General features: G+C 42.2%; 1 protein-coding gene and 1 non-coding gene across 4 annotated transcripts in view; both read left to right on the forward strand.

The window, feature by feature from the left end:
- TMEM45B (transmembrane protein 45B) overlaps positions 1 to 18,933 on the forward strand; it is a 34,646-nt gene that overhangs the window by 14,172 nt on the left and 1,541 nt on the right. For all 3 annotated transcript variants that reach the window (XM_034666080.1, XM_011221596.3, XM_034666081.1), the window contains 4 exons: positions 14,436 to 14,632; positions 16,581 to 16,787; positions 17,619 to 17,803; positions 18,350 to 18,495. In XM_034666080.1, the coding sequence (XP_034521971.1) occupies positions 14,452 to 14,632; positions 16,581 to 16,787; positions 17,619 to 17,803; positions 18,350 to 18,495 (719 nt within the window). In that variant the 5' untranslated portion in view covers positions 14,436 to 14,451. The remainder of the gene's footprint in view (positions 1 to 14,435; positions 14,633 to 16,580; positions 16,788 to 17,618; positions 17,804 to 18,349; positions 18,496 to 18,933) is intronic.
- LOC117803669 lies at positions 9,367 to 9,473 on the forward strand. Its single transcript, XR_004627606.1, has one exon. It is a non-coding gene; the product is annotated as a U6 spliceosomal RNA (small nuclear RNA).

The following is an 18,933-nucleotide window of genomic DNA, read 5'->3' on the forward strand; positions in this document are numbered from 1 at the left end:
GGAAGGAAAGAAAGAAAGAAAGAAAGAAAGAAAGAAAGAAAGAAAGAAAGAAAGAAAGAAAAAGAAAGAAATCATCTTTTGCTTAGAAATCAAACTCAGCTGGAAGTTAACTGAGCTCTTGTTCATGGAATTTTGTTCCATAGCTCATGAACTCATGCCAGAACAAGGTTCAGATTCTAATTCTGGTCTTATGCCTTCTGACCAGTTGTTCCAAGGACCCATCTACAGAGAAAATAACAATGACAGTAGTAGCTATGAAATGTTAAAAAAGAGTGTTGGACTCTAGAGTGACTTGAGGGCTCTCGGGCTGCTGTAGAGCAGGGATGCGCTCTGCCTCCAGTTCAGGACTAAAGCACCGTTACGTCATCTGTGGGCAACAGAGAACTTTCCCCTCTGTACTTCTGCTTCCTCTGCATGTTACTACTAAGCAGCTCATCGGAGAAGGAGGGTATTAAGCTTGTTATTTGCAGAGTAACAGAAAGCTGAGTCAGGCAGGGTTGGTTATATTCCAAAGTAAACTCAGACCAGAAGCCATCTGAGTGTTTCTGTTGGTGAGAACAAATTCAAAAAGTATAAAAACCATGTCGTGGAGTAAAATAATATGCTATATTCTCCCTGTAACCTACTTGCCTACTGACCAAACACACATCCCATTCCTATTAAAAAGATATTCAACCACTACCCTCTCCAGAGTCAGGTAAACTTTCCACATGATTCCCCTCTCCCCACTTGGAATTAGGTACTAAAAACAAAGGCAGCAGCCTTAGTTCAGTAATTATACTTCCCCTACGAGAGAAGCCCTGGTCCGCCCCCCCCCATTAATTGTGGGAATAAGTATAAGAACACCAGAGAAGAGAGGAAACTAACATTTGTTAAACACTCACTCTAGTTAGCTGCTAGACACTCTCAGTTAATCCTCACAAGATGCTTCTGTTTTGGAAGAAGGGGTACTGAAGAAATTCAGAGAGGTTGGGGAACTTGTGCAAGCTCTTTCCAGCAGNAGTTAATCCTCACAAGATGCTTCTGTTTTGGAAGAAGGGGTACTGAAGAAATTCAGAGAGGTTGGGGAACTTGTGCAAGCTCTTTCCAGCAGGTAGCAAAAGGATTGACACTCCATGCACTCCATGATTCATGTTCTTTCTATTATGTGACTATATTTCCCCTTAAAGGAACATGTAGTAACCCAGTTTCCCTAAGGGAAATCGAATGCACCCGAACTAATATAAAACTTGCATCTTTTCTAACTTAACCTTCCTCAGGCCCATTTATGAGTTGGTTCATATCCTTTCCAGAGACTTTTGGGCACACAGGCCCACAATGTTTGGTTTATTTGACTTTAAGTATACTGCTTTGTCCATTCCTAATCTCTGATAATTTCAAGGTTTAATGCATTCCACCCATGGAAGAGAATGACATTTCGTCTTCCCTGGTAAAGAAGGTAGGAATGGTAGGGTAAAGAGAGTAAGCAACATTACCTAGCTCAGCTCTGACTGTATGGATGACTGGCTGCACCTGCTTCTTAGCCTTTGCATGTACTATTTGCTCTGCCTGGCACTGAATCCACCCTACCTGTGCGTACCTGTTTTTCAAGGAAGTTTTAGGGACACTTGCCTCTATAATCTTTCTCCTATTTCTTGCAGGGTGAGTCAGAGTCCTCCTTTCATTGTCATAACTTTGCACACTCTGTTAAAATATTTAATATGTGTGTCATAATAGTTGAATTACTCTTTCTTCACTAGAGTTTCACCTTATTGTAGGCAAGGTCCTTCTTTGAAGACTGACAAAATCCATTTTCAAGAATAGAAGGGTAGACGGACAGGCACCAAGACAATTCAAAGGGGGAAAGAAGAATCTTTTCACGAGATGGCTGGGACAGTTGGATATGCAAAAAATGAAGTTGGATCATGACCTCACACCATATACAAAAGTTAATTAAAATGGATCATAGACATAAATGTAATTACTAAAACTGTAAAAATCTTAGAAGAAAACACAGCAGTGAATCTTCATGCCCTTGAGTTAAGCAATGGTTTCTTAGACATGACACCAAAAGCACAAACAACAAAAGAAAAAAAACAGATAAACTGGACTTCATTAAAATCAAAAGCTTCTGGGACACCTGGGTGGCTCAATCGGTTAAGCTTCTGCCTTCGGCTCAGGTCATGATCTCAGGGTCCTGGGATCGAGTCTTACATCAGGCTTCTTGCTCAGCAGGGAGCCTGCTTCTCTGTCTGCCTGCCGCTCCCCCTGCTTGTGCTCTCTTTCTCTGACAAATAAATACATAAAATCTTTTTTTTAAAGAAATCAAAGCTTCTGTGCTCCAAAGGACACAATTGAGAAAGTAAAAAGATAGCCCACAAAAAGAAAATATTTCCAAATCATATATCTGATACAAGACTTGTATCTATAATAATATAAGGAGCTATTACAACTCAGCAATAAAAAGACACCAACTTAAAATGGGCAATGAATTTGAATAGGCATTTCTCCAGAAAAGATATACAAACACCCAATAAGCTCATAAAGAGATGCTTCTTCATCAGTGAGATATACTTCACACGCAGTAGGATGGCTAAAATAAAAAAGATGACCATAACAAATGTTGATGAGGATGTGGAGAAATTGAAACTCTCATACTTTGCTGGTGAGACTGGAAAATGGTGCCACCACTTTGGAAACAAAAAATGACACTTTGGTCATTCCTCAAAATGTTAACATAGAGTTATCATATGATCAAGCAATTCCACTCCTAGAGAAATGAAAACATAGGTACACACAACAATATGTATACCAATATTCATAGCATCATTATTCATAACAACCCAAATATCCATCCATAAATGAATGGATATTATATGTCAACTATACTTCAATTAAAAATTTAAAAGATTGGGGCACCTGGGTGGCTCAGTCAGTTAAGCATCTGCCTTTGGCTCAGGTCATGATCCCGGGGTCCTGGAATTGAGCCCCGCATCAGGGTCCCTGAGCAGGGAGCCTGCTTCTCCCTTTCCCTCTGCTGCTCCCCCTGCTTGTGCTCTCTCTCTCTCTCGCTTTCTCTGTCAAATAAATAAAATATTTTTTAAAATTTTTTAAAGATTAAAATTTAAAAACCAGCTGCATGGATAAACAAAATGTGACAGATCTGTACAATGGAATATTATTCAACAATCAGAAAGAATGGGGGCGCCTGGGTGGCTCAGTTGGTAAGTGTCTGACTCTTGGTTTCAGCTCAGGCCATGATTTCAGGGTCATGAGATAGAGCCCCCCAAGTTGGGCTCCCTGCTTAGCAGGGAGTGTGCTTGAGGATTCTTTCTCTCCCTCTCCCTCTGCCCCTCCCCCCTGCTTGTGCTCTCGCTCTCTCTCTCCCTCTAAAAGCAACAACAACAGCAATAAAAAGGAATCAAGCACTGATACATGCTACAAGACTGTATGAACCTTGAAACCACGCCAAGTGAAAGCGGCAGAGATGTATGATTACACCTATAGGAAATAGCTAGAATAGGCAAATCGATGATGATAGAAAGGAGGCTAGTGGTTGCCAGGGTCGGAGGGGTTGGGAGGAAATGGGGAATGGCTGCTATTCAGTATGGGATTTCTTATGGATTGACAAAAATATTCTAAAATCAGATGGTGGTAATGGTTGCACAACTGTGAAGATACCAGCAATCACTTAATTATATGCTTTAAAGGACTGAATTTTATGATATATGAATTATATCTCAACAAGGCTGTTATTTGAAAAAAAAAAAAGAGAGAGAGAAATAGCAAGAAAGCACTGAGACTTCTAGAACCATATGAGGGTGGCTTTCAGATTCATTAGGAAAAACTGTCCCAGAAATACAAAGCAGGAATACTTAGTAAGGTCGATGAAACCTTCAGAGTGTCTTCTTTGATACATCTGAGTTGTCTTTTGTAGTGATTTAGTAATTAAATCTATAAAAGTATATGGAACAGTCAAGTGATGAACAGATAAATAAAATGTGGTGTTCTGGGCTGAATTATGCTCCCCAGCCCCCAATTCATATGTTGTTGAAGTCCTAATCTCCAGTACTTTAGATGGTGACTATATTTGAAGACATGGTCTTTAGAGAGATAACTAAGTTAAAATGAGGTCATCAGGAAGGGCTCTAATCTAATCTAACTATTGCCCTGTAAGAAGAGGACACACACACACACACCAAGGGAAGACGTATGTGAAGACACAGAAGACCGCCATCTTCAAGCCCAGGACAAAGGCCTCAGAAGAAACCAACCCTGCCAACACCTCGATCTCAGACTTCTAACATCCACAACTGTGAGAAAATAAATTCTGTTTTTTAAACCACCCAGTGTGGTTCGTTACAGCAGCCCTAGCAAGCCAGTAAATGCGGCATATGCACACCATGAAATAGTCAGCCATAGAAAGGAATAAGTAGTGACACATGCCGCCACATGGATGAACCTCAGAAACATGCTAAAAGAAGGAAGCCAGTCTGGGGGCATCTGTCTGGCTCAGTCTTGATCTTGGGGTTGTGAGTTTGAGACCCACACTGGCTGTAGCAATTAAACAGATAAACAATTTAAAAAAAAGAAATCCAGTGTCAAATGACTACATGTTGTATGACTCGATGTATATAAAATGTCCAGAATAGGTAAATTAATAGAGCCATGAAGTACATTAGCGGTTCCCTAGGGCTTCAGGGGAAGGGGGACCTGGGCAAATGGAGTCACTAATGGGTTAGGGGAATTTTTTTGTGGGTATGAAAATGTTCCAAAATTGACTGTGGTGATTGATTGTACAATTCCGTGGATATACTCAAAACCATTGAATTTTACCCTGTAGGTGAAAATAGTATGTGAACTATATCTCAATAAAGCTGTTACTTAAAAAAAAAAAAAAAAAAAAGCATATGGAAAGCAAGGGAGAAAATTTCTAGGACAGTGAGTTTATGCCCCATAAACAGTTTTGAAGATAGAACACTCTATAAGTGGTGACATAAATAACAAAGAAATAAAGGCCACCTGATCTCTGTCTCTGGGCAGGATAGGAAGCTGGCCTACACTAGAGCAGGGTTTCACAGCCTCAGCACTGCTGAGATTTGAGCTGCAGAGTTCTTTGTTGTGGGGGGTGTCCTGCCCATTGCAAGATGCTTAGCAGCATCAGATGCTTGCAGATGTGAGCAACACCACCATCCCCCCCAGTTGTGACAACAACCAAAAGTACCTGCAGAGCCTGTTGAGACCGGTGGGGAGGAGGGGGGGGGGACACAGACTGGAGAAATGGACCTAAAGGTTAACCTTACAATGTAACAAATAGGCTCCTGCTTGCCTGAATTTTAATTTTGCTGTGTTTTAAGGAAGAGCAGTAGGGTCGGGGTAGAGGAACTCAGGCACCATTTTGAAAGAGAAAATGTGTCTATCTGATATCAGAAAGAAAAGAGGGGAGTCAGGACAGATCCAGATACAGTTTGCCAAAATTGTATTTGGCACCTTTTTGATACAAATTCTGCCATTCTTTATGACATCATAACTTCTTTCCTTGATATAGTAAAGCTTTCCAGTATTTTTTTTTTAAAAAACTACGAAAGCCTAAGTGTCCTACCCATAACATGTTGATCCAGTGTATCTTTATGACTCATAGCAATTTAGGTTATGCTGGATAAAAACAACCCGCAAAGCTTAGTGACTCATTACAACTGTTTATTTTTCCCATGCCATGTGTTGATCATGGCTTGTTTGGAGCTCTGCTCCATGTCTCTTCACTCTGGGATCTAGGCTGATGGAAAAGCCACTGTCATGAACATTGATAGTAATGTGGTAAAGGAAATGTGTTCTGGGGGGTCTTGAACTGCCAATTACATGTTTATGCCCAGAACTAACATGTCACTTATGGTCACAACGCACAAGACCCCACCCAACCACAAGGGGGTCAGAAAGTACAATCATACCATGTGCCTAGAAGAAAGAGAGCCAGAAATACTTAATGAATAGTGTTACATACCCTCAAAGTACTCTTTCATATTGTTTTCCCTGTCCATATAGTCATATACCTGTACCCATATGTAATACATATATGCAGGACATTACCATTGTTGCTCAAAATGGGGTCATATGGGGTCAAGTAGTCTTTTCCATCTTGCTTGTCTTAGCCAACTATCTCATGGAAAACCTTCCAGTACAGCTGATATAGCTCTAATGCAGTCTTTTTAATGATTACATAATATCCCATGGTAAAGATAAACCATAATTTCTTAAGTCAAATGTATGGCTAGAACTAAGAAAAGGTCCAGGTTCTCTGTGGTATTTGGTAATCTATACATTTTGTATCCTGTCATCTCAAATTGGGAGAAATTGGCTTTAACTCCTCCCCATGCCATGAATGCCAAGTCCTTAGTTGTAATGTTGGAGAGTGCTGGTTGCTAAGCCCAAGCACTCAAGAAAGAAAATAAGATTCGATTTCCTTATTTTTGATTCTCTTACTCATCTAAATACATCCTTTCACTACTTTCCTCATCTAAAATAAGGGAAATGTGGGCTTTATTAAGAAACAAAGGGCACCTTGTATCAGTTTTATTTTTAACTACAGGCAAACTGCATCAAGCATAATTTCTCCTCTCCTCTGCTGACTCCCTCTCTCTACTTCTATGACTCTCAGGTCTTCTTTCCCTGTCTCCTACTCCTCAATCTTCCCTCCTTTTTCTCTTCTGGACATCTTCAACTTGTCTTCCATTTCACTTATCTCAAATTAAAATTAGAGAATGTAGAGGGGGGAAATGGTTAAAGATAAGGACAAGGAAAAGCCCATCAAACATCTTCTGCAAATGATGTTCATTTCTCAGGATCTCCTTAGACGTGACATGAAAAGTTGCCCAAACCACAGTCTTCTCAGCTGCCAGCATTTTTTTTTTCTATGACTTAAAGCTACTACCTCTCCAAAACACTCAGCCCCCCCTTCACACTCTATCTCATGCAATATCAAAAACGAGCAAATATATTAAAATAAGAAAGGAAGACTGTCTTTGCAGAATAACTTTCTGATGTTTTCCTCTCTGTGGGTTTTCCTTATATTGATTTTTTTTTTTTTTAAATCTCGGGGTTGTGAGTTCAAGCCCCGTGGAGCCTACTTTAAAAAAAAAAAAAAAAAAAAAGACCTGAGCTGAAATCAAGACTTGGACACTTAACTGACTGAACCACCCAGGTACCTCTGAAGTATTTTATAGTGTAATTCTAAAGAGCTTATCCCTTAAACATTTGCTTTATTTATTTTTAAATAATTTTTTTAAAGTTAGATTTCTCAGGGACGTGACCTATTTGAATGGTGTTATCCAAATTATTAGAAGTCTAAATTTTTATTTTTCTGTTTGAAGTTAGTTATTGCCTTGTTCCTCCTTATTGAAACTGACCCATCCTGTATCTCTACCATGTGTCCTATGAGGGAGCTAATCAAATAAACTAATCTAATCATTGGTTATTGGAAGAAATCTACCTCCCTGCTCCTCTCCCTCATCAAATCAAGGTACTCAGCCTTCCAAGCAGCATAAGTAAATTTAGAAATAGTTTCTACAGACATGCTGCAGGCCCTGCCATCCACTGATGTGAATCCGAAACCAGGTAAAAGGAGAGGGTGGGGCTTGATGAATTGGTATGAACAGACAAGGACTCTGCCTTTATTCAGGGTATTGCTCCTCAGAAAATGGGGAAGGACAGGAACGATTGGCAAAGCTGGTTTTTCTGCACTTCTGGCTAAGGAAACAAGGGAATATAACAGGCTCGATCATGAAAGGGACTTGTGTTAAACATTAAATGAAAATAGAGGCCTTTTTTTTATGTTGATCAACATACGGTTTAAAAAGAATGAGAAGAGAACCTTCCAGTTATGGCAGCATGAAGAGACAGGCAATTTCTTTCTGCAAAAACAAAAAACGAACAAAAAATATATATATATAACTAGACAAAATTATCAAAACCAGCCATTTCCAGGAACTGCAAATTGACCAAAGCCAGGCAACAATTAAGAAGCTGTTAAGACTTTGTTAAATTAACATTTGTTAAGTAGAGTCCCCGGGTGTCTGATGGGGAGGCCCTGTTCAACAAAAGATTACTATCAGAAAGAGAGATTTTTATTTCTCAAAGGTCCTGGAGAACAAGGCATGCCTTGAGGGCCCCCTGGGGAGGTCAAAGCAGAGCACAAGTAGAGAGTGTGACATGACCTGGCACACATACCTTTATTAGGGGCCACAAGTAGAGCCCTTGGGATTCCCAGGCTCAACCGGGACTGGTCAGTTCAAACCAGAAAGAGCAGAGTTTGGGTAAGCTTCACAGGGGTCTTATTTAGGGGGTGCACAAGGGAAAGGCCCTGGGAGATGGGGGGAGACCACTGGGGAAGTCATATCAGGAACTTACGTTTACTCGTGACTCTGCAGTTGTTCTCTCAGGCATGCTCTCAGGAGGGGCTCCTGACAGTTCAAGGCCCCTGCGGGCCACCTGGCCACACAAAATGGAGGAGGAGACAGCAATATTATTGGAGTAGTTCAGCTAAACTCCCAACAGCAGCTTTGATTTTTTGAAAAGCTGCTAGATCTTTAGGTAAAACAGTTGGAGGCCGTGGCCTTTTTGCCTGAGGCTGTTGCCATTAGCCCCTTCACTCAGTCAATGACTTTTAAGTAATGTGGTGCTAGCCATGAAAACAAGTAGTTTTGCTGCCAGGGGAAACAGATGCAATTCAGGGTGGTGATTGGGGAGTTGAAAATCCTTGGCTCTATGGGTTAAACATGGGAATGAGCAGAAAAGGGGGTGGGGCAGAGAGAGAAGGGGAGTCAGAAAAAATAATTGAAGAATTAATGGCTGAATACTTCCCAAGTTTGATGAAAAATATTGAACTACAGACCCAAGAAGCTCAGCCAAGATCAAAAAATAAAACAAAACACAAAAAGCACCACAAAAAGATATATCCTAGTCTAACTGCTGAAACCCAAAGAAATAGGAAAAACTTGAAAGCAGGAAGAAAAGTAACTCACTGGGGAATAACAATATGATTAACAGCTGATTTCTCATCAGCCAAAAGCCAATGGACTGACATAAAGTGTTGAGAGGAAAAACTGCCAACTAAGAATTCCACATCCAACCTAACTTATTCTTCAAAAATGAAAGTGAAATAATTTCCAGATAAACAAAAATGAAAAAATTCATTGGTAACAGAACTTCTCTATAAGAAATATTAAAGGATATCCTTCATTTTGGAAGTAAATGAGGTTAGAGGGAAGGAATGAAGAAATGAAGAAATGAAGAGAACACAGGAAGAAATGAAGAGAACTTGAAGTGGTAAATATGTAATTAAATATAAAAGACTATGTATCTGTCTCTATTTCCTGAAAAAATGTAAGACTAGCACTCACTTTGACAGCACAGATACTAAAATTGGAACGATACAGAGAAGATTAACATGGCCTCTGCACAAGCATGACATACAAATTTGTGAAGCGTCCCATATTTTTTTGTTGAATCACTATATTGTACACCTAAAACTAATATAACACATATGTTAACTATATGGGAATTAAAATTAAAAACTTAATTAAAAAGTTTTTTAAAAAGGCTATTTAAAGCAATAGTTGCAATGCTTTTGGTTTATAATATAGATATTATATACATATATTTGATATATATATTTATGCATTGTTAATATGTGATTCAACAATGGCATGATAAGGGGGGTAGAAAATGGAGCTATAAATTAACAAAATGGCTATGTTTTACCAGAATTAAGTTAATATTAACCTAAAGTAGACAGTGATACATACTGTAATTCCTAGAGTAAGCATTAGAATAGAAAATTTTCAAAACTATAGCTAAAAAAATGAAGAGGAATTAGAATAGTACAACAAAATTACTTGTTATACACAAAAGAAAGCAGTAAATAAGGAACAGAGGAACAGAAAAGGTATGAGAAACAAGTGGAATTTGAAATTAAAAATACATCTACATTAGCACCCCCCCAAAAGAAAAACTTAGGTATAAAGCTAACAAAATAAGTATAAGATCTATAAGAAGAAAACCACAAAACTCTGGTGAATGAAACCAGAACTACAAAGAACTACATAAATGGAGGGATAGTCCATGTTCATGGATAGGAAGACAACATTGTCAAGATGTCAGCTCTTCCCAACTAGATCTATAGATTAAATGTAATCTCAGTCAAGATCCTAGCAAGTTATTTCATGGATATAGACAAATTGATTCTAAAGTTTATATGGAAAGGCAAAAGACCCCGAATAGCGAACACAATATTGAAGAAGAACAAAGTCAAAGGACTCATGCTACCCAACTTCAAGACTTACTATAATGCTACAATAATTAAGAGAATGTGGTATTGGCAAAGAAATAGATAAATAGATCAGTGAAACAGAAATATAGAGCCCAGAAATAGACCCTGACCAATTGATCTTTGACAGAAGAACAAAGGTGACACAATGGAGCAAAGATAGTCTCTTCAACAAATGGTGCTGGAACAACTGGACATCCACTTGCAAAAAAAATGAATCTAGACACAGACCTTATACCCATCACAAAAGATAGCTCAAAATAGACCATAGATCTAAATGTAAAATGCAAAGTTATAAAATTCCTAGAAGACAGATAAGAGAAAACCTAGATGACCTCAGGTATATTGATGCTTTTTTAGATACAACACCAAAGACATTATCCATGAAAGAAATAATTGGTAAGTTGGACTTCATTAAAATTAAAAACTTCTGCTCTGCAAAAGACAAAATCAAGAAAATTAGAAGACAAGCCACAGCCTGGAAGAAAATATTTACAAAAGACGCATCTGCTAAAGGACTGCAATCCAAAATAAACAACTCTTAAAACTTAAGGAAAGAAAAATTTTTTAACGGGTCAAACACCTTGACAGACACTTCACCAAAGATACACAACTAAGCATCTGAAAAGATGCTCCCCATCGTAGCATGTCATCAGGTAACTGCAAATTAAAATGATGCGATACCACTACACACCTCTTAGAAGGGCCGAAACATGGAACACTGACAGCACCAAATGCTGGTGAGGATGTGGAGCAACAGGAACTCTCACACATTGCTGGTGGGAATGCAAAATGGTACAGCCGCTTTGGAAGACAGTTTGGCAGTTCCTGCAAAACACACTCTCGCCATACGATCCCGCAGTCTCCCTCCTTGGTGTTTACCAAAAGAAGGTAAAAACTTATGTCCACACAAAACCCTGCACAAAATGTAACAGCTTTATTCAAAATTCCCAAATCTTTTTTTTTTATTAAAGATTTTTTAATTTCTTTATTCGACAGAGACAGAGACAGCCAGCGAGAGAGGGAACACAAGCAGGGGGAGTGGGAGAGGAAGAAGCAGGCTTATAGAGGAAGAGCCTGATGTGGGGCTCGATCCCATAACACCGGGATCACGCCCTGAGCCGAAGGCAGATGCTTAACCGCTGTGCCACCCAGGTGCCCCCAAAATTCCCAAATCTTAAAAGCAATCAGGATGTCCTTCAGTAGGTGAATGGATGAATAAACTGTGGTGCTATAGGACAGTGTTCAGTGCTAAAAAGAAATGAGCCATCAAGCCATGAAAAAACCCAGAGAAACTTAAAAAGTGCATATTATTAAGTGAGAGGAGCCAATCTGAAGAGCTGCATACTTTATGATTCCAACGTTTGACATTCTAGAAAAAGCAAAACTATGGAGAGAGTAAAAAAGGCTGGTGTGGGGTGGCGGGGGAGAGATGAACAGGCAGAGCACAGAGGATTTTTAGGGCAGTGAAAATACTCTGTGTGATACTTATAATGATGGATACATGTCGTTATAATTTTGTCCAAATCCATGGAATGCACAACATCAAGAGTGAACCCTAGGGGCACCTGGGTGGCTCAGTCCTTAAGCATCTGAATTCAGCTCAGGTCATGATCCCGGGGTCCTGGGATCGAGCCTGCTTCTCCCGCTCCCTCTGCCCTTCCCACCCCTCCCCCCACCCAATGCTTGTACGCTCTCTCTCAAATAAATAAAAATCTTTGAAATAAAAAAAAAAGAGTGAACCCTAAGGTAAACTATGGACTTGGGGTGATTGTGATGCATCAATGTGGATTCATCCTTGGTTTAAAAAAAAAAAAAAGCACCAGTCTAGTGAGTGATATCACTAATGGGGGGGACTATGCATGTATTCACGTGTGCGGGCAAGGGGTGTATGAAAAAATCTCTCTACCTTACTCTCAATTTTGTTGTAAACCTAAAACAGCTCTAAAAAAACAAAAATGGTGAAAACCTAACCCATAATATACTACTTGGACGAGCATGTGTTCCTTCCACAAATACTTGAGTGCTTACTCCGTCAGGCCCTGCTGTAAGCACTGGGCTAACTGCAGTAACAAAACAGATCAAATCCCTACTTTCGGGGACTTGACATTCTAGTGGATAGAGCTAGACACTTGAAAAAAAAATCAATATGTAATATCAGATAGTGATCCATGCTTTAAAGAAAATTTAGAAGTATACCTGGATACCATTTGGTAGGTAGTGATTAACTGTGAATAATAAATGTCCAATAAATGAATTCTTGAAAGAAAAAAGTATAAAATGGGACATGCCTGCTACTTTTCACAGAGTAGTCCTGGAATAGAGTAACGTTTGAACAGAGACCTGAGTAAAGTGAAGGAGACCCCTGTTGGCTCTGGGCGAAACCCGCTGGAAATACCAGACCCCCCCAAGCCCTGAAAGCAGGAGCTGTCTGAGCTTGGAAATGGAAGGCCAGGGAAGGGACCTGGTGGGGCCAGGGCTGGAGGGGGTAGGTCGGAGAGGTCAAAGAGATAGATAGCTGAGGATCACGTAGGGCTTATCGGCCCTGGTAAGGACTTTGGATCTACAGAGCTGTAATAATGAAACTGATGATCGAAGCAAAGGAACATCATGTGACTATAGTGAACATGGAAGGGCTGAAGAGGAGGGAGAGCTCCAGGAAGTTGGTAGATAATGCCGTACAAAGATAAACGAGCAAATGGCAATGTGCACAAATTAAGGAGAATTGTGGAGGCAAGTACCAGAAGAAACAGTGGAGAGGATATAACGTGGTTTCACTAGTGGGTGAGGAGGGGTGGAGCACAGGGCTGCTGCTTTCCATTATAAGCCTTTTAAATGCAATCTGACTTTTTAACTATAAGGTTTTTAAACACTTGTGAAAGTTCTTGATGAAGGGTGGAAATCTCAACTGTAAATGCATCAGATGTGAAACAGACCATGTGGCCAGTGATAGGGGATGGAAGTCCTGACGGCCAGTGTTGGAACAGTCTGCACAGACCGCGGGCACTTGACGTTCCCAGTGGGAACATAAGGCATAAAAATAAAATGAGGCCTGCCATTTTCTTTGGAATAAGGTGGTGTTTATAGAATTATTTTTACTTCCACGAAATTTGAATCAGATTGACCATATTCCTATACTAGAGGGACGCATCAAATCTCTCATTTTTCAGATTATTTTCAAATTAGGTGGGAGGGGCACTGGAGCGTGTCCAGTTGTGTCCAACTCTTGATTTCAGCTCAGGTCATGATCTCAGGCTTGTGAGATCAAGCCCCGAGTCGGGATCCACGCTCAGCAGGGAGACTCCTTGAGATTCTCTCTCTCCCTCTGCCCCTCCTGCTCATGTATGCTCTCTCTCTCAAATAATCTTTTTTATTTTTTTTAAAGATTGTATTTATTTGTCAGAGAGAGAGAGTGCACACAAGCAGGAGCAGCAGGCAGAGAGGGAAGCAGGCTCCCCACTGAGCAGGGAGCCCGATATGGGGCTTGATCCCAGGACCCTGGGATCATGACCTGAGCTGAAGGCAGACACTTCACTGACTGAGCCACCCAGGCGTCCCTCAAGTAATCTTTTTTTAAAAATCAGGTGGAAAAGGATACTGTGCTTTCATTTGCACATCTTCAATTACAATGAGATTTATTATTAATTTGTATCATTTTGTGAATTGCATATTCCTGTCTTTTGCCATTTTTCTAGTCTTTTTCTTACTAATTTGCAAAAGGCTTACACAATAGCCATTTATCATAACTATTACAAACATCTTCCTGATGTTTGTACATTTTATGTATGTTTGATACATAAAATACTTTTGTAGGTGAGTATTTCTCTAATTCTCTCCCTCACATTTAGGAAGGTTTTTCTACCCTGTGATCAGTAAATATTTGCCTGTCCTTCTCCCCACCACCCCTTTTATTTTACCCATGTTTTTAAAGCCTCAGGGTCCAGGGGTATTCTCTTGGCTACTCACTCAGCAGACTTCAGGGACATAACTCGAAGGCTTATTTTTTGAGAATGAGTAGGTCCTTCTTAATATGGCTTATGTTTGGAATCCCCAGTCACATATTGTGTTTCCTGCTAAAATATCCATTTATGTTTTATTCATTCAGCCACCTGACAGCTGTCCCCTCTTTCCTTAGGTGCTGAAGAACACTGATGGCAAACTTTAAGGGCCATGCTCTCCCAGGGAGCTTCTTCCTGATAGTTGGGCTGTGGTGGTCAGTGAAATACCCACTGATGTACTTCCACCAGAAGGGGAAAAGCAGCCGACTGGCTCATTACCATCAGCGTCTCGAGATCATTGAAGCTGCAATCAGAACCTTGTTTTCAGTCATTGGTAAGAAGGGGGTCATCTGGTCCAGGGGATCTCCCCATCACATCCAGAAACTTTAACCCATTTTCTGTACCCTGGGAGATGGGTGTTTCCACTGGCACATAATAAAACAAGGATTTTCCATGGGCCACTAAATATTTTATAGTATCTTCTGTGTACTAAGCTTTGTTAATGTTAAGCTAACAGCACCTTACATCATAGTGCATCATGAAAAACTACCAAATAAACTACATTCTTTGCCCTAGAAGGACATAGGTATAAGTTGTAGGAATAGAAGACATTCTTGATGAAAAAGATAAAACACAAGTAAGAATAGAAAAAATAATAGAGTAAGCTCATGTACATGAGTTAAGAAAGTACTAAAAATCATCTTTTTTCCAGTTGTCTCTCCACTAGGATCTCAAGAGTAGTTACCACCTAATTCCGTGGCACACCCTCCATCCCCAAATCTCAAGCAATTACAAGGACGGGACTTCATGCTAGACAACTAGTAAGCGAGGCAGGGGAAGAGACTGTAGAAAGCCAGCAGAGGGCTGTTGGAAAGGGAGTTTCCTTTACTGTGGCCCCTTCCAACAAAATCCACACCCTTCCACTGTGACTCGTCATCCATTCCGCTCCACTAGTGGCCACGAGAAGGGGCCCACGGTGGCAACAGTAGAAAGTGTTCTTCCTCAGGATCAGCCCATCGTGGGAGTAACGAGGAACTTTATTCTGCGATTGCGTTTTGCCACTTCTCATCTGAGGCCTACAGCGTCTCAGAAGGAACCGAAGCAACACCAGCAGCTCCTCCTGGAGTGAGCAGAGGCACTTAGCTTTGTCTGCCCAGCCTCGCTCAATTTTCCCATCCACCAGTCATTCAGGTATCTCGTCTTTCTGGAATCAAGAAGTGAACAGCTTAATGCTGTAATACAGCTTAAATGCTGAGGACAGCATCCACGTTGCCTAGAAAAGTAGAGCTAGGGAAGTATTTGGCCTCTTTGCTGGGTGAAACTACTACTCATTCAACAAGATCTCTTCAGCTCCTACCCAGCAGGAATTCACAACTCCAGATCGTGGGGAGAAAATGGGGAACCCAGCAGAGTCCCTCCTGCCCTCACAGAGCTCCCATTCTAGTGTCAGTGGGACTTCTTCTCCCGGGTCCTTTCCACCAGTTCCTTATCTTTCACATGTAAGTTCAGGAAGGGACTGGATTTAAGAAAAAAATGTATAGGGAACAGGGTCCAGAATGTTGTCATGGAGGATTATTCTAGGCCCTAAGAACATTTTGGGCATGAGGCGTAAAAGCCAATCTTTTGCCTTCCAAAACAGGCGATGAGAACTCTGAGCCCGTCTCAAAGGCTTGCCCCTTGTAAGACACAGTATGGCCAGAAACACCACGGTGACAGGCCTTCACCTGGTCCTCCCAGTGTGTAGGGTTCAGAGACCTAAACAGGGAAGGACTCAGAGCTCAGAGAGCTCACTCTGTGCCCAGGAAAAGCACTCACTCCAAGTCTGCCCTGACGAAAACGCACCTGGGAGCTGCTTCTCCTGCCTCAGGCGTGCGCCACTATCTTCTCCACCAGTGTGTCTCCGCTCGGATCCCATTATATTCAACCTCATGGTTTCGTTCCGGGGTTTCTTCCACTGCTCACTTAGCCCAAAGATTAGTGTATCAGCCACATTCTCACTAAGTGATAATGCTTTTCAGCTCCGCCACTAGACAAACATCCCGGGGACCTGTGTGGCTGTTTCTATTGCTCCTTCTCGCCGCACCCCCACCCCCAAAGGACAACAGAGGCAAGAGGTCTATACAGGTTCCCCGGCAAATGCCGTGTTCTACGCTGAAGTAGCTGCCCTGGACTGCGGGGCACTTTCACCCGCGTCTCAACTTCCTTCCTGACTTGGGGGTATTTTTTGTCTATTTGTCCTGGAGCTCCTCTTCCCGCCTCAGTTTCCACTCATTGCCCTGCAGGGATCCTGGCAGAGCAGTTTGTGCCGGACGGGCCACATCTCCACCTGTACCATGAAAGCGAGTGGGTCAAGTTGATGAACTGGCAGCACAGCACCATGTATTTATTCTTCGCGGTCTCGGGAATCACGGATATGCTCACCTATCTCGTCAGCCACGTTCCCCTGGGGCTGGACAGACTGGTTATGGCTGTGGCGACATTCACCGAAGGTAACTCAGTGTACGGATGGAAAGAAACAAAGCAAATTGTTTTGTCAAGACTGACAAATTGTGTTGACGATGATCGGGCTAGAAAGACCAGAAATACTGCAAATACAATCACTTTCCCCAGAAAATCCAAATGTCTGAATTTCAAAAACCTCAGGACTTGGTCCTGTGCGCTGGGGACATGGTTCATAAAACAGCACATGAAAACATAAGGCTTTTAGCCAAAGTCTCTGGATCTCGGTGCACACAGTGTCCCTGCCCCCTCCCCCGTCACGCTCGTGTGTGTATAAGAGCACATGTGCACATCCACACTGAAACACACAGTAACTCTCCAGAACCTGGCTGGATGCCACCACGCTAAGAATAACTCCCTCTGTTTGGGGAAGAGAAACTGCACTCCACCTCCCAGCCTGGACCCCACCAGAAACCTCCAGAGACCCACCCAGCAGCTAGGACGGATTTCCCAATATAACTCATATACACAGGGGTAAGGAAAAAGCATTTCGTAATCCAACAATCTCACTTACTTCTGTACCTCAGGAAGGGGGAGGGGAGGTTGAATGAGGGCAAAACTGAATTCCAAGTACACACACGCACGTGTCACAAATCAGCAACACGTTTCACCTACGCATCCTGTATCAAAAGATTTTAAAAGATCCATCCTTCGCAGCATATATCCACTTCGTACATACTCGAAATCAATCTAATCTGTGTCTGTTGCCGTCTTCCTACCTGCTGAAGAATCTAGCTTTGAGACAGGTGTAGGAGGGCATTCTAGAACGGAAACTGTGCAGAAAGCAGTGCGCCCGTGACAGCTGAAATTGCTTTGTGCAGGTTTCCTTTTCTACTACCACGTGCATAACCGACCTCCCCTGGACCAGCACATCCACTCGCTCCTGCTGTGCGCGGTGTTTGGAGGGGCCTTCAGTATCTTCGTGGAGGTGATCCTCCGGGACAATATCGTGCTGCAACTTTTCCGAACCAGCCTCGTTATTCTTCAGGGCACCTGGTTTTGGCAGGTAATTATTCAAAATGGGGCTCTTCACCTTGTGGGGATTCAAGGAGCCCCACTGAGCTCGTCCAAGCCAAGTCCTGCAGGGCCAGCAGGGACGTATGCCACAGGAAGGGGTTCGGAGGTCCACTTGTCTTCCCATGCCTACCCCGACTTGGGTCATTTCATCCAGTAACAGCTTGCTGACGAACGGACAAGTGGAGTCCACGGAGCACGCGCAACGAGCATAGTAACAACCCCCCCCGCCGTCCGCCCCTCCGAGTGGAGGTGTTGATATCGTTTCCAGGCTCCACTTGCGGGGATCACTTCTACAGTCTGTTACAGGCTCCGCTTGCTCAGCTGCCGCCTTGACATGGGAGGCCCTGAAATGTTTAAGCCCATACTAAAACCAGAATTAGAGCAATTCTCCTGCGCAGAAAGGCCTTTCTATGCTACCGGAGATGTGGGAAAGCTGAGGTAGTGGCGATGAACCGACCACGGGGGTAGCCGTGGAAGGGAGGCAAGCTTGCTTCTCAGGACCAGCTAAGGCCGGCTTCTCTGTATAACCCACCAGATCGGGTTTGTGCTCTTCCCACCTTTCGGAGGACCCGAATGGGACCAGAAAGATCACGCAAACATCATGTTCGTCACCATGTGCTTCTGCTGGCACTACCTAGCTGCCCTCTGCATTGTGGCCATCAGCTACTCGCTCGTTTTCTGGTGAGTCCAAGGGAAGACAACTTCCATCTAGTTTTTTCCTCCAAACCACCTCTTGTCCTCCAAATCTATTACACTACATCCTTTTTATTTCCAGTGCCCCACCTTTCATAACTAAGCAGTGCTAACTTCTACCACTTCTTGAGTGCCAACTTTATGCCCAGTTCTGCAAATGGGGGTGATGAGATTCTGACAAGTTCAAGGATTGTCTGGCCACTGTAACCTGACAGACCCAGGTTTCAAAGGCAGTTCTCATGGACTTAAAGCCTGCAGTGTGAAATGAAAAACTCTGACTTTGGCATCAGTACTGGACTGCACACCCCGTTCTGTCCATCGTTTTGAACCCATCACCTTATTCCTGGATTTGCCCCACCTCCTTCCCAGAGATGTGGCAATCAGACATGATGCCGTAAGGGCAAGCACTCTTTCAAGAGCTCGTCA

The sequence above is a fragment of the Ailuropoda melanoleuca genome, chromosome 8, assembly GCF_002007445.2.
Source record: "Ailuropoda melanoleuca isolate Jingjing chromosome 8, ASM200744v2, whole genome shotgun sequence".
NCBI lineage: Eukaryota > Metazoa > Chordata > Mammalia > Carnivora > Ursidae > Ailuropoda > Ailuropoda melanoleuca.